Here is a 17,165-nt window from a genome sequence, read left to right as displayed (position 1 = left end):
ATGCTGCCACCACCATGCTTCACGGTAGGGATTGTGTTCTTTGGGTGATGTGCTGTTTTCGGTTTGCGCCAAACATAACGTTTTACATTTCGGCTTAAAAGTTCCATCTTGGTTTCGTCATACCACAAAACGTTTTGCCACATGGCTTCAGAATCTCCTGAGTGGATTTTTGCATCCCTCAAACATGATTCAAGGTGGACTTTTTTGAGTAAAGGCTTCCTTCTTGCCACCCCACCATACAAGCCAGACTTGTGAAGTGCTTGGGATGTTGTTGTCACATGCACATAGTGACCAGTCTTTGCCATAAAGGCCTGGAGCTCTTTCAAAGTTGACGTTGACCTCTTGATGGCCTCTCTGATCAGTCTCCTTCTTGCTCGGTTATCCAGTTTGGAGGGATGGCCTGATCTAGGCAGGGTTTTGGTGGTACCATACGCCTTCCACTTCTTAATGATTGTCTTGACTGTGCTCCAAGGGATATTCAAGGCCTTTGAAATATTTTTGTAGCCATCCCCTGATCTGTGCCTTTCCACAACTTTATCCCGGAGGTCTTTTGAAAGCTCCTCAGTGCTCATGGTTGAGTCTTTGCTGTGAATTGCACTACCCAGCAGAGGAAGCCTTTCGGAACAGCTGAGTTTATTCTGAAATAATCAGATTCACAACATTTTAATCCAGATGGAGGTCAATTAATTTGGTGTGCGATATTCAAGGAAATTGGTTACACCTGTGCTCATTTACAATTGCTATTATATTATTATTATATACAATTGCTATTATACAATTATAATTTATCCAACCAAGATGTTCTAGTTTTATATTTTTAATTATTTTCCTGAACTTTGTATAATTTGTTTGTCACTTGGAAGTTGTAGGTTACAGTGTGTAAATGAAGATAGAAAAAGTTCGTTTTATTGACATTTAATTCCAGGCGATAAGGCAACAAAAGGTGAAAATTCTGAAAGTAGGTGTACATTTTCTTTAGGCACTGTATTTACCGGTACCAGTCTTTCACATGCAGGAAAGAATGAGTGACAGACGTATAGTGTGATGAAAAATAGGGGCAATACCCCTGGGCGCTCACCTGGTTGAATAATGATACTGAGGAGGAAGTCAACATGGGACGGAATCAGCAAAATGTACCAATGAATCAAGGTTATGGTCCTGTTTGTTTGTTTGTTTGTTCTTGTTGTTTTTATTGTCGTCAACAAACTTTGGTACATCAAGGTAATGAAGGTTGGAGTCAAATTTCATCGGAATTGTGTATGTAGTTTCTGAGAATAAAGCAAATACCTCTTTTGGGGGGCACCCCCCTCCCCCACCCCATGGAACCCCTTAGGGCCGGACATTTTTTTTTAATTATTTATTTATTTATTTATTTTAATACCATGAACAAACTTTGGTACATACTGGGTGATGAAGGTTGTGGTTAAGTTTCATCAAAATCGTATGTGTAGTTTCAGAGAAGTTGCAAGTGCTGACTGACAGACGGACGACATGCCATCCCATAAGCTCCCTGGAACTATGTTCCAGGTGAGCTAACAATGAATAGGCAAAGCGTGAAGGAGAGTGAAAGAAGAAATGCGAGCAAAGCAAAATGAATGACAGAAGGAAGGACAAGAGGAGAGAAGGGCGAGATGAGACTCGTATTCGGGCGAATAAAATAATAATCGATACATGCCCCGGGCAGAGTCCGTAACCCTCAAGCTGCAAAGCTTCAAATCTCTCAGTCTTTCTTCGCCCTTTCCTTTTTCTTCAGAGGTTCTACACGCATCAATTTATGGCGAATATGCCCGTCCTTTTGCCTCCCTCCTCTGCCTTTCAGCCTTCCTTTTCTCTTTCGTTTGTTCGTACTGTACATGTAAATGTTCAATCAATTATCTAGTCCTTAATCGTCTTTTTTCAGATTCTACTCGAGGAAATTCTACATACGCAAAAATTGACTTGTGTAAGGGTCCCAAGAACGGAACCCTTATGCAAGTCGTGGACTCCCAGGCAAAAATGCTGCAGTTAAAGCATTAGTATATGGGAGTTGTACTCTCTTATACTACGGTAGTCTGCAGAGAATTACTCCAGGAAAGGAATGTTATTTTTGCCTGAGCTGTCTGTATATGTATTAGCTCTGTTATAGTGAGATTATGTATTCTTTCTTCTCTTGTGTGTTGTATCTTTGGCTGAGGGCGCGGTTATGTCACTGATGAATTTCCCTCCAAAATGTAAAATTTGAATTTGGGCTGGAAATTTGTGAAGAGGAGGCGAACTATCGCCGGCGCCATGGCCAAATTCTTGCTCTAATCAGCAGATGGTGTTGCATCAGCAACATAGCTGCGCCCTCACACAACGATGCTACCCTGCAGTCTTGTGCTGTATATGATTGAAGAAGACTGCACTTTGGATGTTTTTATAATCACCATATTTTTACATTGAGGAAATATTGAAACGGTCATCTATCATGCCCATTCATTCATTCTATCAGAATTTCTAAACCACACAACATATATAAACAAATTTGGGTCTACTTACATTGCCTGCACCAGACTGTCGGTAAAATGGTGGTTAGTGTTCCTCATCGGCGATAAAGCACTTCACCAAAACATTGGTCATGCCTTTCTTGCAGTTTCTGTGCAATAGCAAGGTGGGTTTGATTTCCATGAAAATGATATTGTACAGGAAATTAATGATATAATCGAGATTATAGAGCAGAGGAAGGCCAGATTCTGAAGAATGATCACCATTACATCCTTCAATTGTTTTGCAGTCACTGATAAAGTGTTTCCAAGTAATCGTGAGTGAGGTGCATTATCGTGACGAATGATGTGCAGTCACCTATGGCAGTTTGCTGTTGCAACTTATATGTTCATCGATTGATGGTTGGATGTCACAGCAGGTAGCAGTGCAATTATTTATGATAGTTGTGGTGATGAGACTTTCTTACACCTCCACCCTCGGCACAGAAATGTGGAATTTCAAAACCAGGTTGCTTTATTCTTGAGGTTTGTGTGACATAGTTTTCCAGTGAAATGCAAAACCTCATTCTCCGTCACCATGGTAACTTAGGTGTTTGCAAACACCATGAACTCCATCGACAAAAAATATTGGGTGGTGGTTGAGTGATTGTGGACTATAATCTATGTGATGGTAACAGTAATTGGATTTTAAGCTTCTAAATACTGAACTAGTCTGAAGTTACAATGTCACCATCAGATAGTCAGTAAAAACACTGCTGACTGAATGACCTTTAGGTTGGGGTTAATCTACTTGCCATGCCTGTGATGCCAATCCACATAATGTGGTTAATTTTGTCCTTGGAACATGCGATGGGCACAAAAATGCTACCGAGAAATAGTCAATGCCACACAAAATCCCCTTAACCAAATAGAAAACAAAAAAGATGAATGACTGGTTTCGGAAAAATAAAACGGCGTCCAGCCCGGTTTCATCATTTTTCGGCGAACCATCAGCAATTACAGATGGGAGACGTGATTGGGCCTTTGACGATTATATGTTGACTGCGATCAGCATTGCACATGGTACATCTTGGGGGCCTCTGTGGTATGCGTTTAGCGATGCCATCGCCGACGACTCGCCAATTAGCGATGAAACCGGTCTGCCGGCTGATGGCGGCATGTAGAATTGGGATTTTCCTGCATGTACTGCTAGTAAATGTCTGCAGTTGTGGAGGAACCCAGGTAGGATTTGAAACGGCAGCGGGTTTGCCTTGTGTAACTTTTCAAGGTTGCTTTATGTAGCTTCCTTTGGCTGGAAGGGCAGAGGGGTTGTTGATCAAGTATACTAGCATCGGCACTCCCGCCCTTCAGAGATGGGCGGGATTTCCCATCATGGCCCACCTTCAGTGGACAATTTGAAGTGGTGATATTTCCACAAAGTGATGTGTTTACTGGGACATGCTGTATGCCTGAAAATTATTTTTGGGACATACTGGAACCATATTTTGTCTTGCTGGACCACACTGGAAAGTCTTTTTGATTTAAAACGCCGAGTGATCAATTTTGAAGTTTTACTCACGTAAATACACATACATATTGTTGCATGCCGGGGGTCAGGTGAGAAGACCACCGGGGGGGGGGGGGGAGCTATCTTGGGTTCCCACCAGACTCCCCGGAATTCCCCTCGTAATCCCCGAACCCCGGTTCCGCCGTGATATATGTATATACATACAGGCACTGGAAATGGAAACACTAATTCAAATGTAAAACAAATGGAAACACTAATGTAAAGTCACTTAATATGGCGTTGGGCCACCACGTACAGCCTGTATGCGCCGTCGCCAGCGTCTGGAATTCTGCAGGAGGGATGCAGAACCATTTTTCCACGACAGTCAACTCACACCTTTTTGGTGGACGTGAAAAACGCTGTCTTAGGTGTCATTCCAGAATATCCCATAAATGCTCAATTGGGTTCAGATCTGGTGATTGAGAAGGCCATGACATATGGATGACATCAGTGTCATGCTCATTAAACCATTGGGTAACCACACATGCTCTGAATGGAGGAATTGTCATCTTGGAAGGCACCCCTCCCAGCAGGAAAGAAATGCAACATGGGGTAAAGATGATCACTCGGTACCATTAAGTAGCGATTGGCGTGGATCTTGCCTTCTTAGGGAATGACTACACCCAAACCATGCCAGCAAAATGTGCCCCACAACATTACAGAACCACTAGAACCCTTCACTGTTGGAACTAAACACTTAGGGTTGTAGAGTTTGTTAGGTTGGTGTCACACGTGCACCCATCCGTTTGTCAAGAACATGGTGAAGGTTGATTCATCTGACCATATCACATTTTTCCACTGCTCGGTAGTTCAATGCCTGTGCTGTTTGCACCGATTTGCAAATGTGCATTGCCAGGTGTGATAAGCAGTTTGTGCATTGCAGCCCGACCTTGGTCTCCCACTCTGTGGAGTTCTCGGCATACCGTTTTTGATGAAACGAGCTGCTTTTATCCAAGGTTGAAATTTACAGTCAATTGATCTGCAGTTGCTCACCTGCTTTGCCTTACACTTCAAATTAATGCATAGATATCACGATCCTGGAGTATGCGGTTCCTTCCACTGTTGCCCTTTGCTGATGATATATTTCCCTCGGAGTAACATGCCAACATCACCTTAGACACTGTTGCTCATGAAACATCAGCAAGTTGAGCTGTCTTTGTCACTGAAACTCCTGCCAAACACGTCCCAACAACTGCCCATTTTTCAAAGTCACTGAGGTCTCCTCTTTACTGCCATGGCTCACACACATTGGCCTGCCAGACAGATCATGACGATCCTACCGAGCCAATTCTATGCTCCGTGAAACTTCCAATTACTCGCCTGGCTTCGACTTACAGAAGTTTAGACATTATACAACCTTACTCTGTCTACCCTGTCTTGCAATTACATATGCTGCCTCCTCAGTGTCACATGGAACAAACGACTTACCCTGATAGTTCCCTGTTACATGGCAATCTAACCTACTCAAATCACACTCATCATGTTATACTTACAACAATCTAGCTTTGGATCCCCCTCCCCATTCCACATAACAATATATATATATATTTGCACATGAGCTCCATTATGTTAATATATATATATATATATATATATATATATATATATATATATATATATATATAATTCTTTTGTATGTGGCATCATTGGCTGAGGGCATGGCTGTGCCGCTTATGCAGTGCCCCCCATAGGTTAGGGCAGGAATTTGGAATTTGTTCAAGGTGACAGTGTGGGCAGAACTGCTCTTGAGTTCGGTCGAGTTTGTGTTGATGGGTGTTAAGTGTGGAGATGGTAACCGGAGCAAAGTCTCGACAATGTTACTCTGAAGGAGCGTGGGAGGTATTGTTTGAGTCGAGTGGAGTTTACTGTTCTGAAAAATGAAGCAACTATGTTGGTGCTGAATGAGATTTGCCCATGTGTGCATGTTGTTTGGTTCTCAATATTCGTGGATGAACACAAACCTTTAATTAGCTGTTTATAATTGGTTATTGCTGTGGTGTTTTGATCGACCGTCTTGACTCTTGATGGTTTGGTTTTGAGCGTCAGAGGAATGTAGTTTTTGTTTGAGGCAACAAAAATACTTTTTGATTTTAACTGTCTCCATAAAAAGGTCAATTTTTGTTTTCTGTTTTTGTAAACTTGCAGAGAAGTACAACTTCCTCGGCATTAGTATTGTCGGGCAGAGTAATGAGCGCGGCGATGGTGGAATCTACATTGGTTCCATCATGAAGGGAGGTGCTGTTGCTGCAGATGGTCGCATTGAGCCTGGAGACATGTTGCTGCAGGTATGTATTTGGAAATATCGTGAAGACCCATTGACGGCCATTTTTGCCTCCAGGTTCAGCAACATAAATCCATTCCCCAGAAATGATACAACCAGCAGTCAGTTGTGACATATGTAAGATCCAGCTGTTGAGTGCTAATTACGTGACATCAAGTCTGCCCATTACAGTCTACTGTCAAAGGATAACGTATGCCATACGATTGCCCATACCATTACTGAATATCTCCTCCAAACCAAATATCTTCCTTTCGATAATATTCTCACCCTTTGCTTTGCTTTGTGAAATGTTTTCTTTCTCATTGTTACTCACTCCTCTCCTTGTGACTGCAATTCTGTTTACCAAGCAAATACCTGCTCCCTCAAGGAGCGAATTATATTGTCACATTGATTGCCCCCACCTGAAACGGCAAGCAATTCTGGGTGGGAATATCACATGCTGAGGTCGTTCGCCTGGAAGATACCCACCGAGAAGATTAAGGCCAAACTGAGTGTTTGTAGGTGCTTAGCGATTTAATGACGACTCGACGACCTGTGAACCCGTTGGATTCCCGTTGTGACAGCAGTTGATAAAAAACAAATCATTTCAAGAAAAAAATGGGATAGCTCCAGTGAACTATACCGCTGAGGTTGTTTGCATTGATCAAATTCTCCTGAAGAGTTCTTGACTGAATCGGGAATGGATTTTTTAATAATTTTTTTCGTTGCCCGATTTTAACGAAACTTGATACTACACACCGCAGGAGAATGGTGAGTAAGGGGGGGCTGAAAATTTTTGTGCTATCATGTACCGTTTTGGCTGTATTTCAGGAACATACATACATACATACATACATACATACATACATACATACATACAAGATTAGAGTTTTAGTAATATATATATATATATATATAGATGTCTAAACGTGTTCATCATCATCTCTGTTTTTCTCAACAAATTTCCCCTCCAGGTATTCTCAATAAAGTCTAAATGGTTTGCGTGGGAAGGATGGCAGGAATAGACATGCACGCATGCTTTAGGAAATAAATAAATGTTTAATGAACACGACACATTGCAGACGGCAATCCCAGATGGAAACACATGATAAATAACTTAAATGAACAGCAAGAAACAAAACCTGCCTGGGTGCACAAGCACAAACATAAACACAAACAGAGAGAGAGATAGAAAGAGAGATAGAGATAGAGATAGAGATAGAGATAGATAGCAGGGGGGAAACCCAGGCCACTGGTTGCAGGACTGGCTCCAGGAAGAGCAGCAGGAGAATTGAGGCAGGGTGCAGGAAGGCTGTGAGGCAGCCTGTCCAGCAAGACCATGTCCTACAGTAAATAGAGCATCCAGAGCCTATGGCCAGAGAGATGGCTAACAATGCAAGACAAGCCAAGTCCCAGCACAAAAGATGAGTCCTGATGCTCCCTTCACCACACCCCTGTGGAAAGTTTCTGCTCTGGCCACAACAGGCAAATCACCAGCCTTGATGCCCTACTCGTCGTAGAGAGCGGTCTTAGGCCCTGAATATCAGCAGTAGTGGATTTCAGAGACCAGTTGAAAAAAAAAAAGAATAAAAAGAAAAAGACCCCATGAAAGTCAGGGTCTGCTCGCACTTGATCTTTAGGTGGTCCCCCCATTCCCCACCAGCTCCTTTTTAAAAATTGTGGTTACGTCATCTCCCCCTCCCTTTTTTGGAAATATTGTGCTCCCCCTTCCCCATTACAAATACTAGTGCAGGCCCGTACGTGCCTGTACGTGCGTGCCCGTACGTGCGTGCCCGTACGTGCGTAATCCCGTACACCCATCACAGATTTTGTAGTTTGCTTTTGTAGTGCATGCCCGTACACCCATCACAGATTTTGCAACCAACAGATTTTGAAGGATCTGATGGATGACGTACCTACGTGCGGGCCCGTACGTGCATGCCCGCACGTGCGTGGCCATACGTGAAAAAAAAAAAATTCAAACTGTGTGCCAGAAACAACCACACAGGCCGTTCCTTCGCTCTCACGTGGACGTACATGTGTGGCCGTACATGCGTACCCGTACGTGCGTGGCCATACGTGGGGGAAAAAAAAACTTTCAAATCGCGTACCAGAAACAACAACCACACAGGCCGTTCCTTCGCTCTCACGTGGACGTACGTGCGTGGCCGTACGTGCGTACCCGTACGTGCGTGGCCATACGTGCAAAAAAAAAACTTTCAAACCGTGTGCCAGAAACAACAACCATACAGGCCGTTCCTTCGCTCTCGCGGGCCCGTACGTGCGTGGTCATACGTGCGTTCCTGTACGTGCATGCCCGTATGTGCGTGGCCGTACGTGCCAAAAAAAAAAACTTTCAAACCGCGTGCCAGAAACAACAACCACACAGGCCGTTCCTTTGCTCTCGCATACCCATACGTGTGTGGCCATACGTGCGTGCCCGTACGTGGAAAAAAAAGAACAATTGTGACGTCAATCGTGACGTCATAGCACCGTGTCCTGTCATTGGTTTGGTAAATAAATGGCCATAACTTGGGAACCACTTGTCCGATTAATATCAAACCTTGATAAGGCACATCCACAGGACCCCAGTAATATACCTGGCAAGTTTCAATGAGATCGGACCAGTGGTTGTCGAGAAACAGCGGTCACAGACACACACACAGAGATTGCTGGAATTATAGATAGATGTATTCTTGTTGAGCCCTCCTTCCCCAATGTAAAAATTCTGGGTGTGCCTCCCCTCCACCTTATAATTATCAGCATCACTTGTCTCCCCCACCCTGAGGTAATAAGGGGCCAATTTTAATTGCGCTCACTGGTATCCCCAGCACAGACGCAAAAATTAGTGGAGATCTTCCAAGTCATTTGATTCTTAATACATACATACATAAATACTGTACATACATACATACCGTTATGTGTCCATGTCAAGGCACCAAAGCGAGTGCACCAGTTACTCGGAGAATGTCGTGGCACAATATTAATAAAGACACTGATGTGCCCTTTTTGTTGTTTTACGGGTGAAACCAGCATTCGAAAAGAGACAGAAGGATATTTATAAGTAATATTTATTAATCCCTACTGTCTGTCTTTAAAACGATAATACTAATTAAAAGCAACTCTGAATGACTTTCCTAAGAATCCACAAATTAATGAAGTACAAACTACACAGATATCAATGCAGCTATGAATTAACTCATGACTTATCTCAGGTAACCAGTTTTGTAAAATACACCCCAGCAGCTTATAAATGAGTGAAGGGTTAGCTGTGAGCACGTTCAAAAGGATCTTGTCCAGTGGGTGCACACAGGAAGAATCCGACAGGCCAGTCGTGTCGCAAAAGTCCTCAGAGGGTGAAAGCCTCGTAACACCGTAGCATAGAGAAGAACCCAAGTCCAAAGGTCGTGCTGCCTCAGAGAGGGGTTGAATTCGGGAGCTCCAAGCTGTGAAGCACAATGTTTACTGGAAGCAGGTGAGGAGAGAGTGAAGGAACAGGCAGGCTACCATCTCGATGCAGCCAATGAGGAGATGCCTGCTTTGAAGTAGCCTCCGAGACAACAGCAGGGTAGTAGATTTGACGAGTAGACTGACCGGTAGATTAGAGCGACCAATGTACAGCGGGGGTGAAAGATGGTTCGTTTATAGTCGGGGAATGCTGAAGCATTCCAGGTTCACATAAAGTGGACCCCATATTCCTGCTTTACTATTTGAATTTGTTTTAAACTGAATTTTGCCACATGAAATTTAATGCAGCAGCCGTTCCTTCTCCTTCACCATGTTCCCTCTCTCCTGCTCCATGCAAGCTGCCGGTGCTTTTTATATCTTTTACTAACTGCCCGTCTCTTTAAACTTTGTTTTGTTATCGTGGGAAAATCCACTGCAGTGCCTTTGGTGTCTTATCTCAAGAGTTGTTTATCGTTGCCAAGGCCAATGCAGCTACTATCAGTGTCTCAATCTTCTCGTTTTGTTGCCATTCCAGTGCCGCACTGCAGCCTTGGCTGGTCATTTTGAAACAGGACAGCCTTGGCTGGTTTCAACAGGACATGAAACGGCTCAAACAACTTTTACTTTACCAAAGTACATTTAAATGAAAATCTTCACCTAAACACCAAGTGCTAGCAGACCCTGACTTTCATGGGGTCTTTTTCTTTTTATTCTTTTTTTTTTTCAACTGGTCTCTGAAATCCACTACTGCTGATATTAATTCAGCTGAGGAATTCTTTCACAGATAACTGCTCTCTCTCTCCCATGCACAGATTTATCCCATCTCATCTTGCTCTTGGTTCTCTGAATCCTGTAGTGAGGCTGTTGCTTTAAAAGAACTTACATTCTCCTCCTGAAAGGCAAATCCGACCAAAATCAACCTCGGATTATTCCACAAAGCCCGCAACAAGTGTGTCTACTTTCAGTCAAGCCAGAAAACAACATCTGTCCAATCTCAACAATGAACTTTCAAACTTGTCTCCCTCCTCAAAAACCTGGTGGCGTCTTGTCAACTTGGTCTCTGGTGTATGCTCCCCTTCCATCCCTTTCCTCACTTCAAATGGCACCACAGCTGACTCTGCTCGTGAGAAGGCCTAATGCCTCAATTCTGTGTTTGCTTCAAAATTTTGTGTCCCCAACCCTCCCTCTCTGTACCCTTCCTTCCCATTCACACTCAATTGCTCCTGAATTCTGTCTTTTGCATCTAAAAAGGGGGAAAAGTTTCTGGCAACCCTCGACTCTGACTCTGCAAATGGACCAGATGGCATCAGTTCACATGTCCTAAAAACCTGCTCTGCTGCTCTCGCACTTCCTCTCTCTCTCTCTTCCCTTTTCACCCTGTTATTTACCATAGATCACCTTCCATCTGCTTGGAAATCAGCCAACATCACATCATTACATAAAAAGGTGCATAAACGGATCCCCTCAACGACAGACCAATTAGCTTACTTCCAATCATCAGCAAGGTCATGGCATCCATCATCATAGTTGATACAAAATCCTTCCTTTTCTCCAAAAGCCTCATCTCAAATCATCAATTTAAATTCAAATCTGGTCACTCTACCTTGGATATGCTGCTTCTACTCTCCCAACGATGGTGAAGGCTCTCACTATCACACATGAAATCAGGGCTGTCTGGACATATCTCGAGCTCTTGAAACAGTCTGACATCCTGTCTTACTCTCCAAACTGTGTGCCTATGGAATCCAAGGCCAGCTCCACTCTTAGATTACTGACTTCCTCCACTCTCATAGCCAAAGTGTGGCTGTCAACGGAACACTTTCATCTCCTCTCCCTGTCAAGGCTGGAGTACCCACCCCAAGACAGTGTTCTGGGCCCCATATTATTCCTCATCTTCATCAATGATCTCACTGACGCTCTGGAAAATCCTCTTTATGTCTTTGCTGATGACTCCACTCACTGCCGTGACATTTGTCATCCCTCTGACAGACAGGCAGCAACCTCTTCCCTCTCCTCAGACCTTGACAAAATCACAAAGTGGTCAAACACAATTTTGCTTATGTATCTATATTGTCCACCCTTTGTGTTCTCCCTCACCCTTCATCGTTACCTGCATCCCTTGTTTATCCATCTCCATCTACTTTCTCCCTCTGCCCTGCTGTTGGTTTTCCCCCTTTCTCCTGCTGTTCCCTTTGTTATGTTGTGTCCTGATTTGTTCTGTGTCGTCACTCTTCCACGAGCCTAGACCATGCTAAAAAAAATAATAAGAAATAAAACAATACCTTGACATTCGTGGAATTTTTCAGGAACGTATCCCCCGTGAATGTCGGGGTCCGACAGTATATCTCGTTGAGTAGCCACAAAGTAAAGCAGAATAAATATCTGGACGCTTGCTGCCTGACAATCATATTTATACTGGTCCGTAACACTCTCGTGAAATAATACAATAAATATGTCGTTGACCTTCGAAACACCTGACTCCTCACATACAAACAGATTTGGTGTATTGTATGTACTATGATTCAACCTTGTTTAGTTCTTGCAATGGCACTGCCTTTGGCTAAGTGGACGGGAGACTGCACTTATTTCTTGTGTGAATAAAGGTTGTATTAAATGGCTGCAGATAATGTTATTATCTTAAGTGATTTTGGCTCGTATGCTCAAAATGAAGGTTTCAGTGAAAGGCAAGAGCAAGCTCGCTCTTTATTTATTTATTCCCTTTTTGGGGTTTTAATCGAGTTATTTCTGTGTGTGCACCCTCTCCCCTCTTGATGTTGGAACTGCAAATGTGATTTGTGAAGCATCTTCTGTTGTCCTGATCTGAACCTTTTGTCAAGTACAGCAGACTTGTTGAAACAAATTTTCTTTAAAAAACACACACACACACACACACACACACACACACACACACACACACACACACACACACACACACACACACACACACACACACACACACACACACACACACACACACACACACACACACACACACACGAGCAAAAATATAAATAAAGAAACTGATGAACGAGTGTTTCGAAACACCTGATCACATTCACAGGGCAGGCATTTTTACTCTCGTAGTCGATATTCACATGATTAGTCTGCCCATCTGGTGGGCAACGTTTTTTTGGGAAAGGGGGGGGGGGTGGTTGGTTATCCTATGGATTCAGTTTTGTGGGATTATGACAACATATTGTAACAGACTCTGCTCACTAACAAGTGACGCGAGACCACCTGCAATAAACTCCCAATACGCCGAGGGGAGGCGTTGTTTTAAATTAGAAAGCGCCAAACGGTGGCTCGGTTTAAACGTTTGGATCTTCAATTTGATTACACGTTCCGAGAACTGAACTCACGTGTGCCCTCTGGAAATTTACTCGCTCACTCACGAAGTGAAAGAACCCAGAAACCAATAGGACTAATCAATAATCCCGTTTAATAAAATGTGTAAAAAGAAACCCACGGAAGGAAGACATAAATCGACAACTGTGAGAGAAAAATGCGAAGCAGAAGAAGACATCCCATCGGTAAACAAATCACGCTTGTAACTATAAAAAAAATTGTCGGGGTAATCTCCTTAACCGATCCTTAACCCTAACTGAACTGGGTAATTTTGTGCTTTCCTTGACTTCTCCCCACCCCCCCCCCCCCCATCTCGACCGTCGATGGTCCGATGAACTTGAAAATTTGCACGCACATAAATCGTCACGTAATGAATGCGATGGTTAAAAAAAAAAATTGTCATAATATGTTAATTTGTCTAATTATTGCCTAATTAGTTCTGCAATATGTTAGTTTTATGCATTTTGCCCAGAAACTTGCAATTCTTGACATTGGAAAGATGAGATTGCTTGAAAAGTGTGCAATTTCAAAGAATTTTGTTTCTCAAGTTGAAAGTCACAATGTTTACTTATTATTTTGGGTGAATGTTTGAATTTGCATGAGTTATGAATCTGCAAATGATGTTTATTCATTAGTTTGACATTTCTGAACATACAACTGGCAAAAAAAAAATTAGAAAATGTCAGAGATAGAGAAAAAGTCATGAGAAGAGAATTTGAAATACCAAGTGGTTGTGAAAAATCTCAAGGGAGGGGGTTCCTAACCCCCCTCTCCCCAGTGCAGTTAGAGTTAAAGACATTATCTCTCATTGGATTCTCAGACACTTGGAGAGAGAAAAGGGTTAGAAGATATGGGGAGAATAAAAGAAAGAAGTTTTTTTTAGGCCTGGTCAAGCAGAGAGAAACCCTTGGTTAGATTGGACGGGAGAGGCAGGCTGTGATTTATTTTTTTTTTTTTTTGCCCTCCCACCTCCCCTCTCCCCACTCCCACTCTCCCCACCCTCCTCCCCCTTACAACATACTGTGATCAGTGTGACCACTCCTTGGCTTTTTTCACAAGATCTTGGCTATTCGTTGTTCACCTTGGCGTCTTGGTTTTCTATAGGTTTTCTTGGCGTATAGGTTTTCTATTATCGTCACTTTTCCGAAACCTTGTGAATTCTTGGCTTTTTTCATTGGCTCACCTTGGCATTTATGAAAATGAGGAGTGGTCATACTGACTGTGATCCTGGTCTCCGGCTGGCCCAGACAAGCTTTGGGTTAGGGTTCCCAGACTTCTGGAACCGATTCCTCCTACCGGGAGGGGTTGGGGGTAGGGGATTCAAAAACCCGGCGACTTTCCAGGAAAGAGTTCTGGTGGGGAAAGCCAGCTCTCGCTCTTCACTCTCCCGGTCCTCAGTTCAGACCCGACACAGACCTCACCCAAAAAGGTCCCGGATCTCAAATGAACTCTCTCCTCAGAATCTTGGTTCAAAACATTCTCTCATGTGATATCATCAGGCATGCTCATTGGCTGGCATGGTCCGTTTGGTCTGACACCACTTATTGGTCAGTTTGAGCATGGCCCATGGATCAGCCAGCTCGAGAGCAGTCGACGGTCATGAGGCTGGTGAGGAGAAAGGAAAAATGTTGCTCATCAAATAAATAAATGTGAAATAAAGCACTTTCAACAGTGAAAATATGCAACTGGATGGGGGGGGGGGGGTAGACAATTTGAGGCCCTGTTAACACTGTCTTCACAGGCTTCAATTTGGGTTTCTAATACACCTCTTCCAAACATGAAATTTAGATATATAACTACTTAGCTAATTAACCCTTTAAGCCCCTAAGAGTCCATTTTCATTACAATATTCATGAATGCTGCAAAAAAAACAAAAAAAAAATCGACAACGTGCTGCCGAGGTGCATTTCGATGACATCTGTATCGTAAATTAAAAAAAGTGCCAATATATCTAAAATCTTAAATATAAGTAATTTAAGTGTTTTCTTGGTGCACCGCCATTGTTTTTTTTTGTTGTTGTTTTTTTCTTCTGTTGAAATCCGTCCTATGATTTGTCGATACACTATGTTCAGTTATTGTCCAATTGCAAATGAGCTTTTAGGTGTGTTTGTGTGGCGCTACATTGTTTGCATTGCTCATCTCTTCATTGCACTGCTGTCAAAAATATGCCAATAAAGTCTTCCATAGAAAGAACCCATATGTTGTGAGGATGCAAAACTTCAAAATTGAGAGCATCAAGGATCACAGCTCGCAGAACTACCAGTAGTGCAGGATATTTCAGCATCAAGGCAAACCCCTCCAAGTACAATCCTTGCAGAGAAGGCCCTGTCATCCATGAACTAGACAAATATAGAAAAGATTATGATCTTATTCAGAACCGCTCATGCTTTTGCCACGAAATGGAGGCCCTTCATAGACTTTACTTGGATGTGTAAGTATCTTTTACATTTTGCTTATCTTTTTGTCAACATGGCATCAAATTTCTGTGCAAAAATTTCATGCGTTTAATCACGTGTACTATAAGCATACACAAAAAACACATGATATGTTGTTACCCTGTGCACGCAAAGCAAAAAGTGGGGTTCAGCAATTGGTTCATGTCCATCCATCTGTCTGTCTGTCTATCTGCCAGTTTATCGAGGAACAACTTATTTAAATCTAATGTTATATTTTGAACATGAATCGGAAGACAAATTTGCGTTCCTGACCATACATGCCAGAGAGGAGTGAGATAATATATTTACTCTGTCTGCCTGAATGGCAGTCAAACAAAATTGAAATTAATTCTAAAGAGAAAACCTCTGTTTTTAAGGACGTTATAAAGGACACAAACAACAGGTACGAATAACTAATGTAACATGTTAAATCAGGTGATGTAATCGACACGAGGTAAAATGGCGGTAAAACCCAGAATTAATTGATTTATCCACCTCTAAACCTCTTATATAAATTGAATTATATACTTGAACACGAGAACACAAATCGCCTTCATAATACTGTCAGACCTCGTTATTCGCGGATTCAATATTCGCAGACCCAGCGTATTCACAGTTAATAAAATGGGAGGTGCTTCTACATTTGTAGCCCTGTGTTGCGTTTTCACAGCTTTTCGTGGGTTTCTTTGCGGGTGTATTCGCAGTTTTTCTAAGGATTTTTGATTTTTCCCTCATGAATCACAAACCGCCAGGAACCTATCCCCCTTTTTCCCATTGAAACAATGCCTTGACATTCATGGATTCGACTTTCATGGCATTTTCCAGGAACCAATCCCCCGCGAATAGCAGGGTCCGAGAGTCCTTCCAAAAACCTCCAGTTTTGCAGTAATTTTGTCAAGTTATTTTCGGGTTTTTGTTTTTTTCGTTTTCGTTATTTCGAGAGTTTCTGCAGGGGCTGCTTTCAGCCTTTGTTGATCTCTGCAAAGCGTTTGATTCGGTGAATCGGGATGCCCTCTGGAGGATTCTTTGTCATTGTGGGGTGCCACCAAACTGATCAATCTGATGTCTGAACGATACTCTTAGAAATGAGAATGCTGTGAATTGTGGTGGTACCATCTCCGACTTATTTTCAGTTGTTTTTGGAGTTCGTCAGGGATGTGCACTGCCCCCCACACTTTTCCGTGCTTGCATGGACTGCATTTTGGGGGGGATGTCGGAGAGGTCAAGCTGCGATGCATCATTTGGGAATGTCAAGTTATCTGACCTTGAATTTGCAGATGATGCAGTCATCTTTGCAGAGACTCTGGATATACTTTTGGGGGCCCTCGGGGTGCTGAATGAGTCCGAGTCGCTGGGATTACGGGTTTCCTGGGTAAAAAAAAACGAAAATCCAGGCTTACAATGACATCTTGGATGCTCCTGTCCTGTCTGCACCTGTTTGTGGTGAGGATGTTGAGGTCGTGGAGAGGTTCACTTACCTTGGCAGTGATATTCATGTCTCTGTTGGCTGTTAGAGGTCAATAAACGTCTGGGTCAGGCCTAGGGAGTCATGGATTCACTAGATCATGGGGTGTGGCGCTGCCGGTATTTGTGCAGGAGGACAAAAGTCCGAGTCTTCGGGTCCTTGGTGCTTCCAGTCTTGCTCTTTGGATGTGAGACTTGGACTGACC

The 17,165-nt window shown here is 42.9% G+C and overlaps 1 protein-coding gene across 2 annotated transcripts in view; it reads left to right on the top strand.

The window, feature by feature from the left end:
* LOC147029109 (segment polarity protein dishevelled homolog DVL-3-like) overlaps positions 1-17,165 on the top strand; it is an 86,431-nt gene that overhangs the window by 37,002 nt on the left and 32,264 nt on the right. For both annotated transcript variants that reach the window (XM_085876192.1, XM_085876191.1), the window contains exon 8: positions 6,154-6,293. In XM_085876192.1, the coding sequence (XP_085732318.1) occupies positions 6,154-6,293 (140 nt within the window). The remainder of the gene's footprint in view (positions 1-6,153; positions 6,294-17,165) is intronic.

Source organism: Eptatretus burgeri, chromosome 4 (assembly GCF_056783735.1).
Source record: "Eptatretus burgeri isolate ZD-2024b chromosome 4, Ebu_testis_v1, whole genome shotgun sequence".
NCBI lineage: Eukaryota > Metazoa > Chordata > Myxini > Myxiniformes > Myxinidae > Eptatretus > Eptatretus burgeri.
This window is presented reverse-complemented; position numbering and strand designations above follow the sequence as displayed.